Source organism: Strix uralensis, chromosome 5, assembly GCF_047716275.1.
Source record: "Strix uralensis isolate ZFMK-TIS-50842 chromosome 5, bStrUra1, whole genome shotgun sequence".
In the NCBI taxonomy this organism is placed as follows: Eukaryota; Metazoa; Chordata; class Aves; order Strigiformes; family Strigidae; genus Strix; species Strix uralensis.
In genome coordinates, this window is record NC_133976.1 from 53,864,645 (window position 1) to 53,889,325 (window position 24,681).

A 24,681-nucleotide genomic window follows, 5' to 3' on the forward strand; every position below is an offset into this window, starting at 1 on the left:
TGTCCAAGTGGAGAGCAGGGATGAGTGGCCTGCCTCAGGGGTTGGTGTTGGAACCGGCGCTATTTAACATCTTTGTTGGTGACACGGACAGTGGGATTGAGTGCACCCTCAGCAAGTCTGTCAACAACACCAAACTGTGTGGTGGAGTCAACACGCTGGAGGGAAGGGATGCCATCCAGAGAGACCTTGACAGGCTTGAGAGGTGGGCCCATGCAAACCTCATGATGTTCAACAAGGCCAAGTGCAAGGTCCTGCATGTGGGTTGGGCAATCCCAAGCACAAATACAGTCTGGGCAATGAGTGGATTGAGAGCAGCCCTGCAGAGAAGGACCTGGGTGTATTAGTGGATGGAAAACTGAGTATGAGCCAGCAATGCGGCCAGAAAGCCAACTGTATCCTGGGCTGCATCAAGAGAAGCGTGACCAGCAGGTTGAGGGAGGTTATTCTCCCCCTCTGCTCCACTCTCATGAGACCCCACCTGGAGTACTGTGTTCAGCTCTGGGGCCCCCAACATAAGAAGGACATGGACCTGCTCAAGCAGGTCCAGAGGAGAGTCACAAAGATGATCAGGAGGCTGGAGCACCTCCCTCATGAGGACAAGCTGAGAGAATTGTGGTTATTCAGCCTAGAGAAGAGAAGGCTCTGGGGAGACCTTATAGCAGCCTTCCAGTACCTAGAAAGATGGGGCGGGACTCTTTATCCAGGGAGTATAGTGATAGGGTGAGGGCTAAGGGTTTTAAACTGAAAGAGGGTAGATTTACATTAGATGTAAGGAAGAAATTCTCTGATGTGAGGGTGGTGAGACACTGGAACAGGTTACCCACAGAAGTTGTGGATGCCCCCTCCCTGAAAGTGTTCAAGGCCAGGGGCTTCAAGCAACCTGATCCAGTGGAAGGTGTCCTTGCCCATGGCAGGAGGATTGGAACTAGATGATCTTTAAGGTCCCTTCTAACCCAAACCATTCTATGATTCTATGATACTTACACTATTCAAGATCTTCCTAGTTGATCACTGTGCCATATTTCAGTTAGGAATGTGACAGTGTTCAATCCATTTCTATATGAATCTGAATACCTTTAATAGTAATTAAAGTCCGTCTTGAAAACCAGTATGGCCATCAATACTTCAGATTATTTCTCACATATATAAATAATTCCAGTATTGTTTGTCACCTCTCTTATTTCTCTATCTCATCTCATTTAATTTCCCTGTTTCATGGTCAAACCAAGAGACAACAGATGAACGGTGCCCAGATTTACACAGTGCTGGACAGGGATAGCCATACTTTCACAAACAGTAATTTACAAACTGAAGAAAATGGAGTCAGACCTAAATTTTTAAATAAATTAGCTCATCTGAGGTCACACAGCTAGAATTTTACAGAGAATTACTGAATGTGGATGTTTATAATTATATGAAAGAGATCTCTGGAAGTCTCTCATCCAAACTTTCAGTCAAAGCAGAGCTATTTTAACCATTAGGTTACTCTGGGCCTTGTCCAGAGAATTCTGAATATACCCGAGGATAAACAGATTACAACATCTCTGGTTACATTACATACCTGTGTAGTGGTGTCCAGATTATACAATTACTACAGTAAAAATGCATTTGCCACAAGCCATCTGAAGTCACAGGCAACTGGAAATTTACATTGGAAATTAAGAAGCTACATACTATATGCAAGAACAAAATTATCAGCTTCATTTCTTAAAACACAATCAGAAAATGTAGCATAGCACTAAAATAAGCCACAATTTTTTTCAATATACTTATTTCCCATCACTGTTCAGCAGGGTATAATCATCACCTGCTGATTCTTTTTAGGCAGAATACATATTGCACTTTTCAGTAGCTGCTTCAGTGTGTGGGTGGCATGTGCCTGAAATTACCAATAAAACCTCAGATTACTGCAGAAGAGACAACACTACATGTCAAGAATTTAACAGAAATATTTTTTATGGGTAACATAGCTCTCCATGTCAACCCCATTTAAGTAAACTCATCATTTAATCCACTAAATTAAGAAGAGAAAAAAAAATCATATTTTCCAATTAAGGTTAGAAACTATAGGAAAATAATATAGGTAATATAACAATCTTATTTTGGCTAATCATGTTCCAGGTATACTGTATGTCAAAGTTTTCCTGGCTAATGGTGGTCCTTCCTGGATAATAATTCTGTCTCTACCATGTCTATATCATCACCTATCAAATTAGTATATCAGCAAACAAGATAATAGGTTTTCTCCTCTGAAACATATATTAGGTAATGCCACGAGGCTTTCAATTTCTAATTTTGGTGAACTTCAACACCAATTAATATTAGCCAAATCTGTTTCTTTACCAGTGTAATTTGAAATATACTTCCACTGAATGCCCTGAGAGGTGAAGTTGTTAGCGAAGTGAAGGATGACACCATTTCTTGCATCCAAGTTGTTAAAATACTTTAGCCAACAGTGTTTAATTAAAAATATGCTCTTTCTTTTTCTCTGGTTTTATTAAAGACAAAGAAGAAATACTCCCTCTTTAATACTCCCTCCTCTGCACCTCAGCAGTTCAAAAAATTACTATAGCACTCACGAGCTTAAAATCTAAGAAAATTTTTAGAGGCAACTGAAAATAGGAGTTCAGAACGGAAGAATATGTTAAAATGAAAATAAACAATGCCCACTAATTTCCCAATATTAAAATTCTCCAGAAAGAGACAACATAGAGTCATGATGCCTCTCCACAGAGTATCACTACAGAGATATTTTAGGAATAGACGTGATGTCTATGTGAAAACTGAGTTAGCTCTTTACTTAATTTTTTGATTTGTCTCTCATATAACTAGAACTGTCTTTGCAATTGTAAACATAATTGCAACATAATAATTTTCTATGTCAGGCTTTCTATAGAATAACCTTAACCCACCTCTACAATACAAACACAATACAAAATTCATTCCCATGAAAAATTACTTTTTTAATTTATATAAAAAGAAGTACAGACAGACACGATCTTCTGGAAGTTGGACGTGAAATACATAATAGCCCTATTAATTGATGCATCAAACTACAGACTCTAAATATTCCTAACATCACAACCTATAATGATAAAGAAACAGTATTATACACAGTTTATCTCCTAAAAATGTAGTCAGGAGTCCACTTTCTCTTCTCTCCCTCTAAATAAAAGACATTTTTTGGGAAATTTGTCTTCCATGGGAGAACCTATTGCTAGAGTTCCTACCTCTAGGAATCCTGGAGTTGTATAAACAGAATATAGATCAGTCTTAAAAGTAAATGTGAAGGTCTTCCAGAAGTTCATTGTTTCTAAAAAGATGAGAATCTGTCATTAATCTAAAAACACAGTGCTTCTTTAAATATTTAAGTAAACTTTCCACATCTGTGTCTATCTTAGTAAATAGCCTTGCTTCCTGGCAACTGGCAACATGAAGATTTATACTTATGGCTTTTAAATTGAAGTTCAGTTTTTTCCATAGCAACTGCACTGTTCTTTTTACAGATATTACTTTCATTTTGTAATAGTTAGGCAAATGTGGTGTTCCTGGTTGGCTGTCATGTCAAACATAGGGAATAACTGTCAGAATTTTTAAGTTATACATACAACACTTCATTCAAGAGACACTGCAGTCAAGCTGACCCACCAGCTTCCTAAATGGGACATAGCTAAACCCACTTTATCTCACAATTACTTTATATCACAATTAGGAAAATATGCTGGCATGGCTGTCAAGATTAAGGTGTGCAGACTTCTTGCTTGAAACTGATAATATTGCTGTGATCACACAGGACTCTGTACCACCCATCTCTCTGACATTGCAGACAGCCCTGTACATCAGGCCCTGTTTGTCCCTTAGCAGAGAAATATTCAAAGCACACTATCCATAAAAAGAAAATGGAATAAAAGCTACAGAGTTTCATATATTTGGAGTATGCTGCTTTATTCCAAAGAAAATGTGAGTATGTATGTATGTGAGTATGTATGTATGTGGTTCCTGCCTGAGACAAGCTGTAGGAGTGTCCATCTCTAACTCGGTCACATTGGTGCCCATGCCTGGTCAAGGACCCCAATGATCTGGACCCCGACTTGCAGACTGACTTCCCAGCTTCACTTCAGACCTGCCTCATCACTGTGGATATCCTGGTGTCTGCTCTTGGTTCCTGATTAACTTCACTAGGCCTGATTCCAACCCCAATGTGTGGACTGACTTTCTGGCTTGACATTGGACCTGCCTCAGCATCATGAACTTGCCTGATGCACTGTGCTCAGGGCTGCCCCCAACTGCCCCCAGTGAGGATGTGTCCTTCCATCCCAGGTAGCCCTTGTGGCTCCTAGCACCCTCGCTCCCAGGTAGTTGCCAGCCCCCACCCTGACAATATCTGTACTTTTCACTCCATCTTGTCTTTTGCCCAGTGTGTGCTGAATGTTCCTCTATTAAGGGGCAGAATTAGTGTAGCCCGGCTATGCGCTTACAAGAAAACACAGGTTTTGCTTGTTCTAGGGCAGTTTGGGACCAGCTTTTTTATCTCAACACGTCTCAAAGTTCTCTTAATGACTTTGTCTCAATGTTAGTTTGCATTAAAACAGGTAGACCAAAATGCCCTTGAACCTTTCTGAACTATCTAGATAGAAATAAGCTATCTAGATAGAAGCACGCTCTCTAGATAGAAGCATGGCACCCTCCCTGGGAATTTGTGATCTTCTTGTCCTGAGAAAATGCATCACGCCCCTACTGGATGAGGCTTTTTCCAGAATACAGTGGAAACAGTTAGCTATGTTTTTGTGGTTTGTTTCAGTTTTATTTTTAATCTAGGCAGGTAGAAGTGCCTGTCTTGCACAAAATAATACAGCAATTAGAGTACTCAGGAAATATGATCAAGTTTCAATTTTTTTCTGTTTTAGAGATCACATCCACAGATCCTATTTATTATTAGACTATAGGCTTTTCTGAATAGGGGGTTATTTTCAAACCTTTTACTATGCTGAAAAGTTCGATATTAGTTGAAATCTGACTAGATGAAAAAGCAGCACCCAAAGATGACTATAACTCTCTAGTCTTATGCTTATGGCACTCCATATAAACTGTCATAAACATTTGCAAACATAGAGCAGGGACCAGAATTCAAACTCCTTTTAACAAAAATATAAAGGGGTGAATCCTTACCCAACCTAAATTTGCTGTTCTTGCCTTTGTGAGGACAGAAACTTAAGTCCATTCACTGACTAACCAAAGGCAATGTGGCATAGCAAAGTGCCTGAAACAAAACAAGAGAACAATGACAGATGGACTGGCATGGAGATGATATGCATTGGAAAGGAGCATATTTGAATTAGAAGCTTGTTGAAACTCAGACTGGGAAGAAAAATCAGTTGAAGGCTGGATTTCAGAGGAGTCAGCCTCCCAGTACAACCACGGGAGCAATACAGGTTGAAAAAGAGGACCTGTAGCACATGTGCTCAAGAACTGAAGGTCTGACTGCTAGCAGGGCTGTAGCTGTGTATCTACAGTTATATTGTAGCTATCACTACAGCTTACAAGCTGCAGACAATGTGGTGGTACAGCCTTACAGTCTGACTCTACAGTTAGGAGTCTCAGCAGGTTTGTCATCAAGGTCAGTCACTGTGCTGAAGCCCCTGTTCCTGTATACTCACTGCTATCATTACCTGTACTGTGATCATTCCTCAAGAAGAGCATAAACAAAGCTGTAGTATCAATTCAATTATCTGCAGAACTCTGTCCTGGCAGCCTGTGTTTCTCTGGACATCCTAATAACTATAACTACCTATATACACATTAAGTTGATAATGCTATCTCTACCCTTAAACTTTCCAGTTCTGTAGCTAGATGAATTATCAGTCTTTTGACTGACCATCAGTTTCTTGACTAAAGCTTCCTCATTTAAGATGGTCAATAATAATGACACTGCAATACTTTCAGCTTTTTTTTTATCATTAGCAGGCATCGCTAATTTTTTAAGCATTGCCTATTTTTTAAGGATCCTATCTCAGTTTTATTTCCAGTATTTACCTACAGCATAGTGAGATATTTTGCCACATAACTCCTATTTTTGTGGCTACTCTGAGAGAAAACTATATATAAAATATCATATTCTTTTATTCCAGTTCTTGGACAGGAAAAATGTTCATTGGTATCATATTTTTATGATGCCCAGAAATGCAACCTTTAAAGCATTAAAAATCTTGGTAGTTACTGTAGGAAGATTTTACAAGATCTGGAGATCCATGGAAGAGGGTCTAGTACTATCACACCATTCGTAAAAGCTTTCTCTTAGTATAACAGGCATGTCATTGGAGGGTAAACTGTTTCCAATGAAGCCTGCAACGCTAGAATTTGAGAGTGCTGTAGAAACACTTTTGGGGTTTTACATCTTTGAAAGTTTTCAAAACTGTTTCTATTGTGCTGATATTTAAGATTATTAGAAATTCTGGAATCTGTAGAAGATAGTTATTCAGTTATATAGGTGGAAATAAAGTTTTTGTTTTGTACTGACACCCAGAAAACACAGAATTTAGAATTTCCTAAGAAAGGTTTTTTTCAGGTATAAAATACTCATTTGTGAAAGTCAACATCTTTCACAAAAATATGCATCAGTTTTACCAAGGATGGAATATCTGCCCGAAAAGAAAGATTATTTTCAGAAAAAAGCAATAGCCTGACATTAACCATAAATCATTACCTACAAATGGAATTGACTCTGCTAAAATAATAAAAGGCATTTAAATTTCAGTCTCCCAAAATCCAGCTGTGTATCCTTGCTCTCTGGCTTTTTTTTTTTTTTATTTTGGGGTTGGATGAAGCTGGTTGTTAACTCCATTCTGATGTAGAATTGGGAACTTTCTAAAACCCTGAAATTTTTACAAGACATTCCAGGACTTCACCAATTGTTAGATTGTAAAAGAGAGTTGTTTATTCTTAGAATACATGTATTACTGCTATGCTAGGTTTTAAATGATATCTGCAGAACAATTTACACAGAACTTTCTGTGACAGCCCTTTCTAAAATGACACTTCCCAGCACAGTACAGACAGAAATTACATACTGCATGCCAAAAGTACTTCCAGCCAAGCCTTTTCCCATAACTGCAATAAAGAAATCAAGTATGTCAAAGAGATAATTGCCCTTTTCTTTGGCATATGAAAACTGTTAGCTCATTAGGTCACAGATGGACGCTGTCATAATCTCACCTAAAATTAACTTTCATTTTACCATTGTACCTCTGACTGTGTATATAAACCAAGAATCAATCTTTATGGTTGTTCTCTTTTGATGTGTAAACACAGTATATTTATATAACTGTAAAATCTATTTTAACTACAAGAGAACTTGAAAAATGAACTTGTTGTTTGTGTTCAAAAGTAATTCATAGACCCTATTTTGGGATCTTAGGTAGAGCATGGATTTTAGGACATGATGTCAAGTACCCTTATCTCACTGTTTCTTCATGATGAGTCTGCATTTTCTGATGCGTTAGTGGACTGACATGAGTATCAAACACATTTTTGAACTTTTACCTAAAACATGCTGTCACAGATTATATCTATCATAATTTGTTAGACCAATTCAAGATACTGGTCTTAATCTAAAAATTGAAATAAATACTTTGTGTTCTTGATCCCTTAGAACAAGATGTTCTCTGCTGCATTATGAAGTAAATGTGAAAGATCCAACAGATTAGCTAACAGCTTGAAAGATCGCATACAGTGATGCAAACACTCTATAAAGTGAATTCACTTGTTCGTAAATCGGAGATTTTTCACTATTTAATTTCTTTCATGTCTTTCATAAAAAGAAATTTTTAAAAACCCCCAAACTATCTCTGTCTTCAATTTTTATGGAGAGAAACAATCTAGAAAGGCTAGCTCTCATTTCATGAATGAACATAGAATAAATATACCCTTTTTTGTACCTATAATTTAAAATCTTATCAGGTGTCAGAGCAAGAAAGATGAGATATTGTAAGGTTGAGTTTAAATTTTAAAGTACAATGAATAAAACTAATTCATGAGTCACTATCTTAAAACCTGCATCGTTCTTAAAATGAATCTTTATAAAAAGGAAAGAGATACCAACCAACAAAGCCAACTTTATTCTATTTTTTAAATGCATTCCTCAATTTTATAACACGCTTTAATGTAAGGTATATACCTTACATTAAAAAGAAACAAGGAAAACAAAAATGTTTTTTTAAATTAGGAAATCACTCCAAAACATCATATGAAATTTTGACAATAATTAAACCATAGGTGATATGTATTTAAATAAGAGAAGTTCCATTTAAGAAATATTTATGAAACAAATTCTTAAAAATGAGGAATTAGTAACTATGGTGCTCCTATTATAAATCAGGATAATTCCGACAGCTCTGCACCTTGCCAAATGTCTAAAATGATAGATAGTATGAAGTAGAAAACAGCTACTGAAAGGGGAAAGGAATATAAAAGCTCCTTACAAAAAGATAGGGCAGTGCTCTTTGTTACTCAAGCACATTAGTTGCCATATCCTGTTTCCATGGACTGCAGTAGAAGCTTTAGCATTGACTTCAAACAGGTGCAAGTCCCATGAGACTAAAGGGAATAAAACGTACAGTCACGGTATGAAAGCAACAGTGTATAAAGTGTGGTGAGACAGGATATGTAATTCCAATCTGGTACACAAGAATCTGACAAAGCTATTTAAATGCAGTGCCAAGTAAGGATGCAACTGAAAGAAACAGGCATTTCTAAACAGAAATTTGGCAGGCCTCCATCCAACGCTACAAGAAAAGAGCAGGAAAAATGTTACAGAAATGAGACTGCTAAACTATAGTGGGGGGAGAAAACAAGGGAGACCCAGAAGCAGCAATAAGCATCATCCTGTTCTGTAGCAATACAATATCACTTGTTCAGGACACAGCTGTTGGCATGCCTTGGTGGATACTGCAGACTGGTCTGCTCTGAGAATTGTTGGGACTCAGACACAAGTATATAACTCATTTTTATTTATTCTCCCCTGTATTATCATGAAGATTTGAAAATGTTTGGGGACTTTTTTTTTGACTTACATAACCTTCAAAGAGAAGTCTTAGGCTATATTCTTACATCAGCTGACTTATGCATGAAGTCCTCAATTAATTCTATAAAGAAAGTAGCTGAGATGTCATTATGTTAATTAGAAGCTGGTCAAAAATAGAGTACTTATCCCAAAGGAAACTATGTGACTTCAAATTTTTTTTCCAGATGGAATCAGAAGAGAAAGATATGCAACACAAAAACTATCTGTATAAAATGGGGGTAATGAACATCAAAACAGTCTCAATATGAAACTCATCTCAATGACTATTACAGCAGGATGACCGAACCTCAACATTTTATTTTAAAACCAGATTTTGATGTTAAAATGAAGACCGACGGTAACAATTTTCAAGGGAGTAAGGCAAGACTAGAAATGACTGTAAGAGGTAAGGCAGAGAAAAGGTTAAGCAGCTCTTCTATAGTTAATAAGGTTTATGATGAAAAGGTAAACATATACCTGTGCAAGCATGGGAAATCCGAGGTTCCTGCATCCATTACAAGGTGTCAATGCCTCCCATAAACCTGAGGGACCACAAGTATTTTCACCTGCATCATCTTCTTCTTCCTCTCTTGCTGATAAACATATTGAAGGTGGCCTCTGTGCATAAAGAAAAAGTACCCTCAAATTAAACAGTGATATATTGTAAAGAAATATTTTACTTAATGAAAACTTAAAAGATTCCCAATTATAAATTTCAAAAGATAAAGTGCTATTTTAATACAAAGTATCTACTCAACTGTTAATCTCCTGCATGAAAATCACACTTTCTAAGGAAGGTGCATATTGATCTATTTGCAATTATACTTTAAATACGAGTGAACATAATAATATACATTAAAATGTATTCATTTTATTGTCAAATAATTGGCAATTTCTACTTCATTTTACTTTAAAATTTGCTTTAACATCATTAAGTATAGGATATCACAGACAATAAAAACTAACATTTAAAAAAGAAATACTATCTCCAAGTAGGAAATAATGTAAGATAAGGGGATTTTGCTTCAATAGTCATCTGTTGTGTTCAGAAAATCAAAGCACAGCTGTATTACGTTTGCCTAGATCAGTCCAAGGTTTTTTGCAGAAAAAAAGATGAATTCAATCAAAATATGAGGTTTCAATTTTTCTTTTATATTTACCAGTAACAAACATGAGCTTATTCTTAGGCAAAAATTTTATTTTAAAATTACCTGTCTTATTTTGTTTCATCGGCTATAAGGGATGAAAACTACCAGAAAAAGTCATTCAGTTGTGAACATTAAGGCTTCTATATTGGTCTCAGTGATAAGGGAATAATGCTGACTATTGCTTAAACCAGTATCCTAATTTTCTATGACAGCCAGAAACAGGAAAAGTAGACAGTTCCCATTTCTTTATGTTATTTTACTATACAGGATAGTCCACCTCAAGTGAATTCATTACAGTGGCAACTGCAATTACAGTGGCAACTGATTTCAGGAGAAGAAGGAGAAAAGTTAAGCTAGTAATGAATGATTTTTAAAATCTCATGTTAAAAAAAAATTACAACAAAAAATGTAAACTTTACTTACATCTTAATTCTTTGTCCATGTTTAAATTGGAATATACAATAGCTGTTCTAGCCTGCTTGACATTTGTTTGTAAAGCCTACCTGATATTCAGATAATAAATGCTGTCTTTAGGAATGTTTGTTTGTCTTAAACCATCTTTCAGAAGTGGCCGGATTTTTGCTTGACCAACATAATGCTGTTTGAGACAATGACTGACCACATCTATTAATCTGGCAGTAACATTACCTCTAAAGCACTGCTATAACACCCATATAAAAATAAAACAAACCCACTTAACTGCAGATTATTTTAGCCAATAGAATAAAGAAATGTGTTGAGTCTGCTGCAAGAAAGGGAATGCAGAGGTGAAGGAAATGTAGGGGGGAAAAGAAGCAGAGAGACAGCAGAAGTTCTAAAGATGAACACAAGCCAATGGAAACTGTAAGAGAAGCAAAGGCACCGCAAAAACAGGCACTAACTCAAATTGTGTAACATCTGAGGATCATTTAACCTTTGACTCTTGTGCTAACTTCTTATACACAGATGTGGTTGGTATATCATTAATTTAAGCAGAAAAAATATTTCTAAATTCTATTTCAGCTCACTCACCAAAGATGAGAAACACAATATACGCATCTCCACTAGTCTGATTCCCCTTGGTAGAAAATGGTTGCTCCCTTGCAGACTTCATGAATCTAGCCATATCTTCTAAAGTTAGGTGGATTTATTTACTTTTTAATTTAAAAGTCAATTTCTAAAACATTCTTAGCATGATATTTCATGAGGTTATTTTGACAGTCAAGTGGTACCACAGAATGTGTTGCCATAGCAACCAATGTTCTTACACAGATTATTAAAAGGATTGGGTTAACTCTGCAGAGTGTGGGTCTGAAAGTCTATTATTACTATGCATTTACATAGACAAAGGAAGCAGACTACAGGTCTTTCCCTTCTATTTATGATGCCATCTTCCATGGTGGTTGCCCTACCTTTATACTTCAAATCTCAGAACTGTTGTACCAAAGAATAAAGTGCTTCTTGCCCCCTGGAGCAAAAAGCAAAGAACTGCAGCAGTGCCAGGTACAGGAAAGCAGGTAACACATATTAGCTGTGACCTTACAAGTCAATGTAAGTGACTGAAGACAAAAGTCACAGAAAAATCACAATGCACCTTCTAAAGATAAAAACCACACACACATAATAGCAAACAGAACTTTTCAACACAACTAAAGGAAGATGAACAATGAAGTTCAATACATTTGAATCATTCAAGGGAGAACTTACGAGTATGTAGCCATTACAGGAACAGAACAGAAAAAAATCATACCAAAATATTATTGAACAATAGAAAAAATACACAAGCAGAATGAGAGTTGCATTATTTCCATTAGATGTATTTTATATAAATAGCCTAAGATAGAGTGGGGATCACAGGAATTTAAATTAATGTCAATATGAATGAGAAGAAATGGGAAATATCATACAGTCAGATCTCCTGATCGTTCAAAAAAGGACCAATGTCAGAGTTCATTAGACACACTATTGGAATAAATTGACTAGTACACTTATACAACTAGGCAATCCAGGTATGAATAACATGATACAAGCTAATTTACAAACTAATACAGAGTAGGGTTGGCTCTTTTTATGCTGAACAACGGATTTCTGTCTTCTTGCCCAGATTTCTGCTACCGATAAAGCACTAGAGAGGAAGCATTAGGAGAAATGTATGTGAAGGTTAAGAAACAGTTATTGCTATCACCTTTCTTATCCACCCCCACTGCCAGAAGTCCAGTTCTTCCCAGACAACAGCTTCCAAGGGGTAAGTGGGAGTTGCTGCACGGAAAGAGAGCTGCATTTGCAAAAAGGAGGGAAGGTGTTAATAGATGCATGAGAGAAAGGGGACTCAGAAGTCCCCCAAATGGAGTACACTGGGTTTGCATGCCCTGAGGAGAGGGAAGCACCTGGAGTAGACAGGTGAGATACAGAATGATCAATCCACAGACCTCAGACTGTTACCCAAGCCCATAAAACTCCCAACCCAGACCATCCAGTTTCCTGCTATTCTCTTCCAGCCTTCATTCCTTTCCCAGCACTCCCTCATTTTTCTATCTTGTTGTATAATTTAATTTTGTCTCCTTAGACATCCTTTGGACATGAAAATCTAATTCTGTGTGTGCTGCTGGGAAGCCTTGAAATAGTCCTGTAGGGAGAGTTTTAGTGAAACCAAAGCTATTTATGCCCACTTTTCAGAAAAAAAAAAAAAAAAAAAAAAAAAAGAAATAAATAGAGGAAGAGATTTCTGTCACCTAAAGAAAAATAGACACCACTGAGAAGCTTTTATTCATGCCTGTTTTCACTCAAAAAAGTAAATGCAGTTAGAAAATGCCACCTAGATCGTAGTTGCTCGATTAATTAAATTTGACATTATGAAATGGTGAAGTCAATATAAACTGTAATACTAAGCTTCAAAAAGGCCAACTCTGCCTAAGCTAGAAGACATGAGTAAAAGCATCATATATCCTCAAACAAAACAGACAGAAAACCTTAAAAGATATTAGATGAGATATGTAAAAAGGAAAAATTGGTAGGGGAACCACAAGACACTGATGCAGAATAGAAGATTTAATAAAAGTTGTGTTTTTTACAAGAACACTGAATTAAGTATTAAAAATTTCTTATAGCAGTTAGAGACTAACAATATAATTTCTCTATGTCTAAGAGAGAATAATAATGTAGCAGTACCAGAGTAGTAAAATCTAGCATAAGGATACTGGACCATTACAATCAGTGGCAAGCTTTCCTCAGACTTTGCTGGACCTGACACGTCACCTCTGATTTTCATACCTAATGAGCATTTAGATTATGTCTTTGAAAATTTAGGTATGGAAGTCTTGCTCTTCATGTCTTCATCTACATAAAAGGCAAAATTTGCCCAGTAGGATACTTTAGACTGAAGGAAGGGTACTTTATTCTATAAACAGGCTATTTGTTCTCCCAGAATATGTATGTACATCATGTTGGCTACCACAGTAACCTGACATCTCTCTCCTGATCTAAGAGAACGAGCCAGTATTTAGCAACAGACGGAATGATGATAGAGTCAAAAAAAGCAAAGAAAGTCTGTCCCACTCTTAAAAGTCAACAGGAAAAGAAAAAGAGAGCACCTTTAATCTTAACTATTACTTAAAACTACCAAATGCAACAACAGTTGTATAAACTACAGCTCCAGAAGCTTTACGCCAGGTATAAAGCATACATAAAGTTTTGGCCTTCATTTTTACAGATGTCAATGATTTTCTGACTACCATATGACCTCATTATCTAGACAAGTTTTCTCTATGAATACAGTAAGTCATACAAAGCCTATTTCCTTTTATTCCCTCTTTTTCTCAGTTCTTAATGAAAGCTGGTCTGCTTTCTGCCTTGATATTTGAAAGCAGCCATTGCTAGGCAAAATGTGATTTAATTCCCTCATTTCAGGATACAGAGGAGACTTCCCTGTAGTAGTCCAGTGAAATCTAAAACCAAACATCAAAGTATTTCTTTACTTCTTGTATCTCTCTTTTTTCATAACTATCATCTACTTGCAGAAGTATTGCAAATAAACACCCTTTCAGACAGGATCCACTAGAGCAAGATAGCACCAGCAAAACTGTTAAAGATATAAAATAATAGGAACTTTACCATTTGCTATTGCACCATAGTTCTGGACACTAACATTAACTTTTCATTTATCTTGTAGCATATCACATATTAAGAAAATAAGCTTTTTGAAATGGAGCAGCAAAGACAAAATCCAGAAGGCAATCTCCTGCTTATGGAGGGTAGAAAGCAACCAGGCATTTGATAAGCTAAATGCTACCCCTCAGTCTGGAACAATCAAGTCAGTAGGAGGTTTCTTCTGAAGAAATAATTTGTCGGACATAGGACCATGCAAGTATTTCACATGATCCTAAGCGCTGGATTACAGAAGTGTGCCTCTACCTCTCCTTTGCCTGGCCCAAACGATATGTAATTATGTTGTGAAATACAAGTAAAAAAAATTACAGTTCTATTGTCTAATATTCTAATTTTACATTATACTAAGGACAAATAGAGAGGGAAACTGTTTCTGAATATCCTCTATAAATTAGGATGAGCAGGTTGTTCTCTGTGCTGCTGTTCCCAGCAGCTGTGGCAGCGGAGCCAGGGACTGGGGAGCTGGGATAGTGTTCCTGTGCTCTCAGTGCTCCCCCTGCTGCTGCCCAGCCTGCTCCCAGCGGAAAATGCCTGATGGATGCAGAACAGAAAAAAGCAGCATTTGGGCATGAAATGTAACACCATCAGTTGCTATTTTTCCACAGCAGAATCCCTATATTAACCAAAAGTACCCTTCTGGGGTTCAGTAAGGATCCTGACAAGGATAAGCCTCATTTACAAGACACATTCTATGTCTTACAGACAAATCACAGTGAAACATTTTGGTGGCCTGGCCACAACTTTCTCACATCCCCCAAGATGACCTTCTACCTGCTTGGCGTTTTTCCATTTCCCATGCTCATTATCTTGTCCTTCACCTTACACTACAAGCCTGTAGCCATGCTTTCACAAATATGTTCCTAGTTTACATTTCTTTCATCATTTCATTCACTATGAGTCTGGTTAGAGTTTGACTGCACTTCCTGTAGTCAGCAAGGAAATACCAGGAGAAAAAAGGTGGTCTTGTTCCTAAACCAGCTGAATGTTGGAGAAGTGTACTCTGTACCTGCCTCTGCCATAACCCCTGTGGGATGCTGGGCATGACATTTAAACTCCTCCAAGATGGTCTCTAAGTTTGTGCTCCTTCTTTCCAGGCTATATTGAAATTGTGAAGGCAAGTTCACAGAAGTGCTGGGCTACATCAGGAATCAGCATGAGATATTCTGCAACCATTTTCAGTAGTATGTGAGATTAAGTGCTCTGAAAATCCAAGCTCTAGCAGTCCCAAACAGGGAGAATCTTGAACACTACACCACTGCACATCAGTCAAGCTGCATGTGATAGTACTTTCTGACTGGTGTTCCACAAAAAAACAATTTGTCTGAGGCGGTGACACATTTTAAACTCAAGAACAGTAATGTCTGAACTTGGGAAAAAATTCCTGTAACTTGAAGTCAACAGAGTCATGGTAATTGACTATATGTAACAAAAGTAAAATATATTAACTTTAGGCAAACATGATTAATTCTCAGATGTGATGAAAAGTACATGAATGTGTAGTTACTGTCCCTCAGTGGGCAAGTGCTATTGACACCTATCATGATGAGCACCCCAGAAATTAATCATTCTGTCTTCAGAGCAGGATCTGACAGTATGCAGTACATACACCCTGGAACTAGATGGTAAGTACAATACACACTGAATAAGGTCAAAATTTTAAGTAAAAATTAGATTATAAAATGAATAAGTACATCTGAACGTGTATTCAAAGCAGGGCCATAGTTTTCAATTTTTTCATTCATCCTTGCATATAACATAAATAATGACAATTAAGACAATTCTGAATCATTGCACTACTCATAAAAGGATGCATACATACATATGATATGACAAAAGTTTTAGGACGTAAAAACCTAACAAGCTATAAATTAATTAGAAAATACCAGGCATAAACTAAAAAAGATACCTTTTCTTCCATTGATAAAGGAATTTGGTTTTTTTCAAGACCTAAGATAGCTTTCCATTTGCTAAAAAATGACCATATGACCATAAAAGAAAAAATGGCCCATCATTGGATTGTCATTTATTAATAAAAAGGTTGATCTTGGCTAATTGATTTTTCATGAAGCATAAAAGCTTTTGATCTGAGTGTGGTAATCTTCATATGAAGAGTATTTCATCTATATATAAAAGCTACTACTAGGACAGCCATATTTAATGATCTGATATTTTGTGTGTATGTCTTAAGTGCAAAGCAAAAGATACCTCAATGTATTTCAGTAAGAATCTTCACTCTTTTCTAAGAATATTCACTCTTTTCTAACTCCTGTTTGATTTTGCCATGTGAATGAAAACTTCCAAATGACAGAAAATTCAAGAATTCAATAAATCAAAAAACTGCAGAGAATGGAACACTAAGTGGTTTTAGTAATTATAATTTAATCACAATAAGAACATATTTATTAAAAATGATGTAGTAAATGGAGCCTATAGAATTTTAATTTTTAAGTATCTTGGGAAGCATATACTGTGTTTGTTTTTCAGTGTGAAATTAATGGGATGAAATATTAGCCACTTGAAGCTTCAACATGTCCTGATTCAAAAAACCACTTAGAGTATTGTTCTTTTAAACTTGTTTGAACTGTTTGAAATCTAAGCATTTAATATGAGCTATTTGGTTAATCTATGGATTAAACTGGTTGTCTTTAACGCATGGAAATAGGCACTTCCAGAATTTATTTACTCCATCTGTGTTTGGGACAGGATTGAATTGCTTTTCAAATTAATTTTCCCCTCTTATCATTAGGTAAAATAAACCAAAGCTTTAAGCACTTGTCTAATTTTGAGCATGCACCTGATACTCATAAATCAGACTATTTACACATTTAGTATCAATCTCAAATGCTTAATATCAAAGCACTTCAAGTGTTTTGCTTGACCAAGGAAAAAGAACTTAGCACGTTGAAGCATAAAGCCCCATGACAGAATTCAACCCAGCAAGCCATACAGACTGCAAGAACACTATGCTACAGAAATGTACGTCTAAGGATGCCTTTCCAACCCATAGGCATAGTAGATTTGACCTAAACTGGTATGTAGGAAGGGTATACACAAACATGGGTTGTGCAAAAATGCACAAATTTGGTAACTTTTTTTTAGTCTTGAAGTTTAAGCACATGCATAGTTCCAATTAAGCTAATGGGATTTCTCATGTTAATGACAGGCTTATGTGTCTTCCTGAATCAATATGCACATGACTCATTCTAAAATGTGACTCACTGTGAAAAAATCATGTACCAGTTGAAAAAGAAGAGACTGATAATGAAGGGCATAGGAGCCTGCAGAAAATCAAAATCAAATTATAATATTTTTAGAAATATTAAATACAATTAAAATCTTAAGCATATTTACCTTTGCATAAAGGAAAAGTTATAATTCAAGGTAAGGACCAGCATTTTTGGCTTTAAATGTCACAGAAAGAAAATACTGCTTGGAGAATAACTACAGAGGCATCTCTGTATTTAACAACCCTATACAATCTGAATGCTATCATATAACATTTGAAAAACTCAGTGCAATGTAATTGCAAAGCAAATCAGCTGTAAAACATGTATTTTTCTTTTTTTAAAGTTGTGAAAGAGAGGGTGGATAAGTGGGTGGCAGAATGATGAAACTTATAGAAAATACATTATTTGTCATGAAATAGAGCAGAAGGAACAGAAATTAAAGCAGGGGAAAAATCAGGTGGTGAGTGAGTAGGCAGAAGTCACCACTTTATTACTCCTCCAGTGCAGAGTCTTTTATTTAACATAGATATTCTCAGTAAAAGTGTGTTACTGAAAATGCAGTTATTATTCCATTAAGTTGCTGTTGGCTTAATGAAGGACATAAGAGAAAATCACACCTGAATAGACAAAACCAGTCTAAAGAGAAACTATATACAGCACTGAGTTAGTCATCTGAAGAAGAATGCTATTTAAGAGTGGATAAATCAAAAAGGCCTTGAAGAATATTTGTACTAGATTATCTACAGATCCATCAGTAACAAATCACTAGTAGTTTGCCATATTGTAATACAATATAGTACAAAAACAATGCAGTAGAATAGCTGACAATCAGTTGAAACATCTTGACAGGCTATAGAAACTGAAGGCCTAACTGGGAAAGATCCAATAGTAATTTACCTTTTGATCTCAGTAAAACATGCAAGAGCTCAGACTCTCAGAAAAAAGGATCACACACACACTGCCCCGTAAGAGATGCAGAATACTATCAACTGAACAACAGCTCTCAATCCAGCCTGATTTACATGGCAGGAGGAAGTAGAATTCAAAATCATCTTCACAAGGAAGGCAAAGGTTTTGCTAGGGCTGGTACTACAAGATGCTGCTTTTTCCTGTCATATAATTAAAACAGTAATTTCACTGCAGTCATCTCAATAACCAGTACTACCAGAAGATTTAGGACAGTGGTTGCTCTTTCTGTGCTAGGTCATCTGTGCTGTTCTTTTCGCCTGTGGTAGATTCAACATAGTAGGTACAGATCCACCACAATGCAAGCACACCTTTATGTTTTCCAGACATACACCTAGGTAGCTGAAGAGCTAATACTTAAACTCTTTCTTCAGCCAGTCATCATATACTGTCTTAAAGGTCCTGTAAAATACAGATAAACAAGACAAGTCAGTAACATGTCTTCATCTATAGCTCCTGAGTTATGCTATATTTCTTATGAAGTATCTATGACTAAATAAGTGATCTGTTAAAATTACTGAGATTCCTTAGAAGAAACACAATTTTGGACAGAGACATGGGCAAGGTAGTAAATATTCCAATACCCATAAGGAATCAACTATTAACAATTAAAATAAAGACCAGCATAGGAATAAAACATTTTGACATTTTAATACTATTTTTGCCTAAGATTGACAGCCAGACAGTGCTGAGGCTGCTTCTTTGCAGGCTGTGAACTGTTCATATTCCAGAGATACTGGGCAAAGCACCAATATCAACAGAAATAATAGCAGTAGTATTAATAGAAACTGCTCAATCTCAAATAACTACTGAAGCAAATAAAATTGAAGAGCCTCTTCTGAGATTTTCCTTCTTGGCACTAAACTGAAACTTACAATAAGTTTAAGAAGGACAGATGCCAAGAGAAAAGAAAATAGATGATCAAAACTGGTGTAAATTATTCAACTCTTACATCCCTCTGGAAAAGTAAAGAAACTGATGTAAAAACAGATGTGTGGATGGTGAAGTAACCCTGGTTTCTGCTTCTAATCTCAATTTTAAAACTTCTACCACTGAACTCAGCCAAGGGTTTCAGTATACAGCGAAGTTACAGAAAAGCTGAGGGCTGCATTTATAGCACGCTGTTTGTCTGTATTAATTCCATGGGCAAACATTTCCAATGCATAGTAAATATTAGTCAGTTGCTCCTTATACTCTAAATTACTCCTGATCCTGATTTTATAGAGGTCTAAAAATCTGGTCCAATATATTCTTCTGATATTCATTTCTACTTCCTGAGCTTATTCACAGGGACTGAAAAAAATCTGCCAACAGAACACAATGAAACTTTATGTCATGAGTGGTCAACTACTTCAAGGCTTAAGTACAAAAATACTTAATCTTTTTTACATGTCAATTATAAAATAAATATGCTTGTTGCCATTAGGATAGAATAAAAATGAAATTAAGCAAGTAGTCCAAACACGTAATTCGATGTTCTAATTTCAGCTAGTAAACAATTTTTAAAGAAAGCATTCTTTTGTATTAGCTTATCATGGATGATCATTTTGCCCTGTGAAATATGGCAGAATATTTACCATTAGAATGACTTGTATACCTCTTATTAAGAAGCAGCAAAGAAGGGAAACTGGGACTGCTGCTGCTAAGGGAGTACCTACTTCAAAAGAATCATAGAATACAATATAGTAAAACCATACATTTACACTTATCACCACCCCTCCATCCTCTAATGGATCCTGTAGGATTTCACATAGTTCTGATAGATTAGTAGGCTCCATCTTCTATTTACACCACAGGGATAAAACTACACTGTTCCACTCACTGCAGAAAACAACTGAGACATACCCATATTGTTCTCACTCTTCACATGCATTTTCTATCAGATGGTGATCATCAGGCTTTACTTCAGTCCCAAGCTTAATGACTTTATTCTTATACTAAGAGAGTAGACATGAAACCAGTGTTGACTTTAGGTATTTAAGATTTTTTTTCCCCTCTACTGTTTGTATCCTGTTTTGTAGGTAGAACACGCATTTATTCTAATGTCACTATGTATTAAAAACCACAATCAAACCTGCATTGGTACCTGCTGACAACAGTTATCAAGTTCTAGAAATATTACAGAAATACCTACCTCTGTAACATGCAGAAACATCAAAAGCTAAAAAGTTCTAGAACAATGTATTCCTTGTTTAGTATTGCAGGATAGAAAATACATTTTTAAAGCATTATTTCTTCTTCTTTCCTTATTAACTCAGTTATCTTTCTGATAGGGTAAATATCTACATATGACTGTGAAAAATATATCTTCCACATATTCAAGATTAGGCTTTTTACAAACTATCAAAACTAATTTTTCAAGAGAGCAAAAAAATGTTTTCATAGTCCTCCATATTCCTTACAGATCTCATACAGTTTTACATACTCTATTGCTCAAACACAATAAACCAAATAGATTACTGAAGTTCACAAACATTTCTCAATCCTTAATGTCAACACTGCCAATCTACTGTAGGAACATTTGGATCTAGATTAAGTTGCCTCTACATTGAGGTCCAGTGTCTATCTTTGGGCACTCTGCCTAGTCTCTAACTGCCACTCTAGAACACGGTTACTTTCCAAGTCCCTTCTCACATCTGCCAGCCCCACATAGATGTCTCAGCTGCTGACCAGAACAGCACTACATGCCTATGTTTATGCAACTGATTTGAGGGCTTATGGTGGGATTCAGCTGCCAAGCATATGCATCGACTGTCATTTTGGATACTACAGGGTAGCTGTTGACCCTTAATCACTGCTCCTGAAGGCATGACTGAGCCCATGTCAGCCCCATGCAGTAAGCACCCTGCACATCCACAGCGACACGAGAGACTTAATATTAAGGCAGCTGGATCCCACCTTTGGAACTGCAGCATCCCTACTGGTGATACTCTGATCAAATAGGGAGAAAATGAATTTTAAGAGAACCAAGAAAGATCATGGCTCAGTTTGGGGGCCATTCCTGTTTAACATCTTTATTGATGATCTAGACGAGGGGATCAAGTGCACCCTCAATAAGTTTGCAGATGACACCAAGTTGGGTGGGAGCGTTGATCTGCTCGAGGGTAGGGAGGCTCTGCAGAGAGATCTGGACAGGCTGGAGCGATGGGCTAAGGCCAACTGCAGGAGTTTCAATAAGGCCAAATGCCGGGTGCTGCACTTGGGCCACAACAACCCCCAGCAGCGCTACAGGCTTGGGGAGGAGTGGCTGGAGAGCTGCCAGTCAGAGAGGGACCTGGGGGTGTTGATTGACAGCCGGCTGAACAGGAGCCAGCAGTGTGCCCAGGTGGCCAAGAAGGCCAATGGCATCCTGGCTTGTATCAGAAATAGCATGGCCAGCAGGGACAGGGAAGTGATCTTACCCCTGTACTCGGCACTGGTGAGGCTGCACCTCGATTACTGTGTTCACTTTTGGGCCCCTCACTACAAAAAGGACATTGAATCACTTGAGCATGTCCAGAGAAGGGCAACGAAGTTGGTGAAGGGTCTGGAGCACATGTCGTACGAGGAGCGGCTGAGGGAACTGGGGTTGTTTAGTCTGGAGAAGAGGAGGCTGAGAGGAGACCTCATCGCCCTCTACAACTACCTGAAAGGAGGTTACAGAGAGCTGGGGATGAGCCTCTTTAACCAAGTAATAAGCAATAGAACAAGAGGGAATGGCCTCAGGTTGTGCTAGGGAAGGTTTAGACTAGATATTAGGAAGTATTTCTTTACAGAACGGGTTGTTAGACATTGGAATGGGCTGCCCAGGGCAGTGGTGGAGTCCCCATCCCTGGAGGTGTTTAAGAGTCGGGTCGACATAGCGCTGAGGGATATGGTGCAGTTGAGAATGGTCAGTGTTAGGTTAATGGTTGGACTAGATGATCTTCAAGGTCTTTCCCAACCTAGATGATTCTGTGAAAAGAGCTCTTTGTTCTCTTGTGAGGGAGAAGTTGAAAACCTGATTCTGTCTGGAACACTGGAGAAGAGTCTGAGGAGAGGAGAAACCGGAGGGAAACACAGGGCAGGAGTCCATGACAGATTTTTGGCAGACCTGTAGGGAAGGTCAGGGCTTGAGGGACTGATCTCTGGTGACTAATATCCTAGTAATAGCAAAAGTCATCAGTCTTCCTGATGATTTGGTTTTGTAATAATATGACAGAGGTTAATATTGCAAAATCACCTGTCTGGGTGGAAATCTCATGGTATTATCTTCTCTTTCTGTTCTTCAGAAGTGACTGAAATTCTCTCAGAAGATCCCAAATGAAGTTGGACACTGTAGCTTAAAAATGGACATCGTGTTGTACACTACTGCATACTCACAGGATGATGGACACTGAGGGTATGGAAGAAATGGAGGAAACAAGTGTTCTGCTATGCAAGCCTGGCAACACTGTCTATAATGGCACAGGCAGCTTAGGGATATTAGAAAAAATTAATGGCACAAATAGGGATGAAAAAGAAGGTTCTCTAAAGCAACTGAATAACACACACAAAAGGATATTTAATTAAAGCAAATATACTTCATATTGGGAAAACGATCTCAAGATCAGTTCTGATAGAGCCCTCAGATCCTGTTGAGATTAGTAGATTTCTTTGGTATTCGTCTAAGTATAATGAAATAGAGGTTAGTCTTCAAATTACATATGTCCTCAGTACTACAACATATGACAGTCTCTGAACTAAAATGGTCCTGGTGAAAATATACAAAAACCTACTGTGGTTAATTTTATAAAACAGCTGTCCAACAGGATTGCTGAGTAGATAAAATATTACTAATCATTTCCAGAGCACCCTAAATTTATATACAGCTTTATATCCATAAGGACAAACAAGCTCTTTGATCTGAAAAGCTTATAATATAATTATTTGGAAAAAATGCTACACTCTTATCTGAGATCCTTATGTAAAAGAGATTTAGTCCACAGCAGGGCAAATGAAGTAGTGGGTAGCATGGCAAGATTTACATACAAAATGAAAATGCTAGGATTACTTAGTCAGGAAAAAGAAAGCTTTAAGAAAGAACAAGCCTGAAGTATTGCAAGTTACAGAGGGTGTACACAAGATATTTGTTCTTTTCTACTCTGTCAGATTTAACTGTGTAAGAATAAATGGAAGCATATACTCAGCAAATAAAAGAAAATGTCTGTACATACAGCACATATTCTGCAAAACATAGTGATACAGGGTCACTGCGGTAAAGAATGTGACAGATTGGAGCAAAAGGATTAGATACATTTAGAATTCACCAGTGCAAGCTAAACACATAACAGCATTCAAAAAGATTCATTTGTCTGTAAGCTATTTTCCTGCAAGTATCTGATAGCCAAGGAGTTTGCCACACACATACGTAATTGGACAGTTAAATATTCCAGAAAATCTTTCTAATGGAAAAGGAGTAGGTACTTTTTAATGTAGGTTAGATGAACTGGTGGCTTGGCCAGCACCTTCCCCTAGTTATACTTTACTCCATGTAGTTTAAATCATACTAAGTGTTACCATGTTTTGGGATTTTATATTCTTAAATAAGTGCTCTCACAGGGTAGGACTGTGCAGCATGCTGGAGGATTGTCTAGCAATACTTCTACCAGAAATCACAGCAGCAGGGAGCTGCAGGCTAATTCATTTGGCTGTGAAGCATGCCACTGAGCAACCTATTCTGTATAGAGTTCCACTCAGCTGTTGTTAGGACCCCTCTAACACAGAAATCTTTACAACACTGTACTGAAGCATAGCATAACCTATAGATACAAAAAAACCCCTATTTTAATAGCTGTAGAACATAGATTAGGAAAGGATACATTAAAAGTGTCTGAACTTCCCTTGGCTAGGTATACTATCTAATAGAAGGGACAAAAATTTGTATGAAGTTGGTACGTTTCCCTATGCTTCTTTATAATAACCAGCTCATGTTTAAATAGAATTTAGAAATCATTTTGTAAAGTAGCTTATAGCAAGCATATCATTCTATATTGACCAACTGGATGCTTGGTACTGGATGTCACATTATAAACGTCTAATGAAAAAAATAACAGCAACAACAGTTCTTCTCAGTGGGAAATACCAGTGTGCTCATTAGAAACTGCGACTAACAGATGGTTTTTAGTTGGGCGGTAGCTTC

General features: G+C 37.1%; 1 protein-coding gene across 2 annotated transcripts in view; it reads right to left on the reverse strand.

Annotated features, from left to right (window-relative positions):
- The window catches only part of ANKS1B (ankyrin repeat and sterile alpha motif domain containing 1B), a 446,786-nt gene that overhangs the window by 326,242 nt on the left and 95,863 nt on the right, over positions 1–24,681 (reverse strand). For both annotated transcript variants that reach the window (XM_074870829.1, XM_074870833.1), the window contains exon 9: positions 9,536–9,676. In XM_074870829.1, coding sequence (XP_074726930.1) covers positions 9,536–9,676 — 141 coding nt within the window. The remainder of the gene's footprint in view (positions 1–9,535; positions 9,677–24,681) is intronic.